This window comes from Sinocyclocheilus anshuiensis, unplaced genomic scaffold, assembly GCF_001515605.1.
Source record: "Sinocyclocheilus anshuiensis isolate Anshui unplaced genomic scaffold, SAMN03320099.WGS_v1.1 scaffold20, whole genome shotgun sequence".
In the NCBI taxonomy this organism is placed as follows: Eukaryota; Metazoa; Chordata; class Actinopteri; order Cypriniformes; family Cyprinidae; genus Sinocyclocheilus; species Sinocyclocheilus anshuiensis.
Window position 1 is genome coordinate 2964178 of NW_015558646.1, and position 4349 is coordinate 2968526.

At 34.9% G+C, this 4349-nt stretch overlaps 1 protein-coding gene across 2 annotated transcripts in view; it reads right to left on the minus strand.

The window, feature by feature from the left end:
- Positions 1 to 4349, minus strand: part of LOC107680965 (protocadherin-1-like) — a 182433-nt gene that overhangs the window by 23154 nt on the left and 154930 nt on the right. Inside the window, exon 5 of one of the 2 annotated variants that reach the window (XM_016477064.1) lies at positions 3324 to 3870. The exons of the other annotated variant lie outside the window; for it this stretch is intronic. Within the exon in view, the coding sequence (XP_016332550.1) occupies positions 3815 to 3870 (56 nt within the window). The 3' untranslated portion in view covers positions 3324 to 3814. Of the gene's footprint in view, positions 1 to 3323; positions 3871 to 4349 lie in introns of those variants that run through there. 2 annotated transcript variants of the gene reach the window in all.

Below are 4349 nucleotides of genomic sequence, written 5' to 3' on the forward strand. Positions count from 1 at the left end.
ATTCAGAGACCAGATATAATTTTTGATATTTTTTTACTAGTGGGTGCAGGACACTATAGTTAATTTGTGTAAAGTGAGGATAGCAAAATAAAGTAAACTGTGACAAATCATACCCAAAATTTCTTCATACAGTGGACTACCAGTAAAACTGATACAAATTTGGGACCAAAAATTATTCAGACCGAGTCTGGGGGAAAAAAAACATTGAAGTTGAGGTTTGCATGAAGCTGGTTGACAGCATGCCCAGGAGACTACAGGCTGTCATTGAGGCTAAGGGCTGCCCGACTAAGTATTGATAGTTGTGTAAATACTGTCATACTAACAGTTGTCTGAATATTTTTTTTGCTTGATTGTAATCTATTACATACCTTTCTATCAAAGTTATCTAACATTATCAAGCTGAATTTGTTCTGACACAGTTTAACTCTGAGTTCTTGTCATATTTTATTACCATTTTCTAGCGAATAAACTGTGATAATGTGAGAAATGTTGAAGGTGTCTGAATAAAATTTGGTTTGACTGTATCTATTTGATAAATTAAGTTAACCAACTAACAATATACATACCCTGTTGGTTTCTGTACCCAGTATTTAAAAAATGTACAAATGCAATAAAAATATTGGTATCGGTACTCGGTATCGGCAAGTAACAAAAATAAAAGTATCGGTATCGGGCGAGTACTGGAAAAAGTGGTATCGGTGCATCCCTACTTCTAGTCATTTAAAAATACAGTTGTGTGCCATATTTTAAATGTTTTAAACAGTATTATTTTACAGATTTGCATTTTTAAAACCCTATCATGTCGAATCCGAATATTTAGTCTCAAAAAATCTGAACAAACATATCTTCTGCTAAAAAAAAAATCTTTAAAAATATCTATTTTTGTTGTAGTTCACATCTAAAACTCAAATTTACAAATGAAAACTATAAAATACATCATAAAACAATATTTTTTTTTCACATCTAGAATTCAGTTATCATGTGTAGAATTCAAAACAAAATTCAGAACTCAATTTAAAACTATAAAACAATTATATTTGTCATTTTTAGAATTCGGATTTGCATAATGTGTACCTTTCTGTCATTCCACTAGCTATGTAGATTTTTATTTCATGATTTTTATTAAGTTCAAAAAGAAAAAAAAAGTGAGAAACTGGATTAGATCCATTTTAGTTTCTCTGGAGGAGCTGTACCTCTGGTGGACAATGTTATTTATCATGGTGTTAATTAGGCCTGCAAGTTATGTTTTAATTAAATTCAGTGGCACCTTCCGTTTAAAATGTCTTCAGTTGCTCGCTGCCATCACCGCTATCTCTCACAGCCCACTCTTACACACTCGCGTGTATATGCACGATGTGTTTGTGCAAGGTGTGAGTGGAAAAACAAAAAGCATGTCTTTCATCTTGTCATCAATCTATGCCCGAATTAGAATGTGAAAATAGAGTTGCAGTTTCCCTGGGATGTGTTTTGTGATTACTGCTACTACGCCCACTCAAGCAAAAAAAAAAACACACACACACACACACACACACACACACACACACACACTTGCACCTTCACCCTCCACTTCTAATGATCCACTCAATGTTATTTTGGACCTTCTGAATAAAAATGTCACATTCTGTTGTCTCTCTCCTTGACCACCTTGGGTACTGATATGCTAATGCTGGAGTGTTGTTCTTTTCTCTCTGAGAAACGAAATAAGATTGTTGATCACTGCAGACTGTGAAGGGAAAAAGAAAACATAGGAGCCGCCTACTTCAAAAACAAATTTACAGTGCACCTAAATAACAATTCATATGTGATTTTGCATTATGCAGTTTGTCTTTTATCAGCTCTTGGCTTCTTTTGCAGTTGTCGTATTTGACATCCTCAGTTTTGTGAATGATAAAACACTGAAAACAAACCTTACTGTGTGTGTTTATGAAAGATATACACTTTATGTGTTTATATTGTTAGAATTTAAAATAACTGTTTTCTATTTGAATATACTTAAACGTTTAATTTATTCCCGCATTCTTTGATAGATAATGTAACAATATATATATATATACACACATATATATATATATATATATATATATACACACACAAAATATTTCAGACATATATACAAATAATAATAGTTTGACCATTTTGTTTATAACACAATGCTATTCATTCATTTTTTATATTACTGTATACCAGGAAACAAATTTTGGATTGGTATTTGAGTACTTGTCTTAAAAAAAGTAAAAAAAAAGTACTGTGATGTCATTAGATGCTCTTACATATATATATGTACAAGTACTCAAATGTCAATCCAAAAACAGCTAGCCTCATGCATTTCAGCTGCTCATCTGTCAGTAAAACTACAGACACAGCAAGCGGATGTTGATAAGTTAATTTATTGTACTAAAAATGGCTGAATACAAAGTACATTCACAAGAACAGCACTTTCTGCTAGACTGTCTGCAGAGCCGACAGAATCTCTATTACTGGCTTAATGTAAGTAAATGACTCATGACATTAATCTAGCTTCCCCATCTTCTGCTTTTGTAATAATTGTCTCAGACACACAGAGAAATAAAATCCCATATCTGATCATAAAATAAGTTTTCACATTACGGACGTACTGTCAGGTGTACCATATATTTATATATATTTGATTAATATCATTCAAAGCTAGTTACATATTTACATATGTTCCCCAAGTAGACACTTGGGAATGTCAATATCTACAATATTCACATCAATACGTGTTCTCAGTTCAAAGGCAAACGTGTATTTGGTGTCTGTGTTATATCGTGGCACAGTCATTGGTGTGAGGTGAAGACGTCATTGCCTTCAGAGCGAGAGATAGAGAAAGAAAGAGAGAAAGAGACTGGAATGGAGTTACAGTCACCCAATCTAATTAACAAACACAACTGGCTGACACTTTATGGCACTAAGCTCCATTTGGGTTTGTGAATGCACACGTCTGAAGAAGCCAAAACGGAGATAATGTTCTCATCTAAGAATTTGTTGCTCTCGCTTCTTTTAACTTGGGGTCTTTTGGAGGGGAGACAAGAATGAGAAAGAGTGGGGAAAATGAAGCGAAGTGCAAAGTCTTCATTTGATTCAACTGCAAAGCAGTCTTTTCCCTTTCTCATAAAACATCCCCTCGTTTTTTTTTTTATGGAGCGAGATGAGAAAGACTGCGAGTTATGGGAGAAAAATATTGTTGCTGTATTTGATAAGATGTCAGAGTGCATTATAGAAGAGCTATTAAGTCCTTAGGTGATTTTTAAAAAAAAAATTTGAATGGGTCTGGCTGTGACAGAGAAAAGGAGAAAAGAGAGGAGAGGATATTGAAAAGGAGAGAGAAGGACAGAGGAAAGACATACCTACCAAACCCTGGGTGATTGCAATGATAGTAAGACTCCAACGGGGTTCAAAGGGAACAGGAGAAGAAAGGAGGAGGGCAAGTCCATACAAAAGAGTTCATAGCAAAGGGAAGAATTGCACAGCGGAGGAGAGGCAAAAATGGAGATATCACAAATCCATTAGTCCAAATTCCTTGCAGTGTCCTTAGATGAGAGATATCCGCTCCCAAAAAGCTACGGAGGAAAAAAACGTCAGGGTGGGGGTGACAAACATCAGAGGACAGATGCCCATTTTCAGTCTGCTTTTCCTTTCCGACTTTGTCCATTTGGATTTTCTCATTGTTTATGTGCAAAAAAAAGGTAGTTATATATATTTCAGAGATGAAGAGATATGTGTTATGGCAATCTGTGACAAGAGGCAAGCTCTCCCGCAGAGCAAAAAGAAAAACATTTTGGAAAAAGAAGAACGTTTAAGGCAGTCTTTTTTGGCCGGCCCCCTTCTCTTGGTCAACGCCCGTTACAGCACCTACAAGAGGATAGATACGACTTACTACTCACGTAATGGAACGCAATACATTCCATGCAAAATATTTATAAAAAAAAGAATATATAAATATTAATAGTGCAATTAAAACATATCTTTGGACGAATATGTGTAAACAACAAAAGGTGGTGAGAAGAGCAAGGGGCCAAGACCAAAAACCTGCTCTATCCATTTAAAATGTGGACTTCTGCTCCTTTATAGTATTTTTTTCTGTCATTTTAACAGTTAATTATTACATTTATTGTGCTGTTATGAACAGTTTTACATTGCAACTGTAAATTCAAGCTATTCACGTCACACAGTGCATGTACAAAACTTTTTTTAGAGGGTATGTTGTCTTTGCAAAGTTAATTCGGAGACTGATTTGAACAAACCTGCCCCCCTTAGTCCACACTTGTACAACAGCGCTGCACAGATGGCCATGCTCTCGTTTTTTTTTTTTTTTTTTTGTGAGGTCTCTT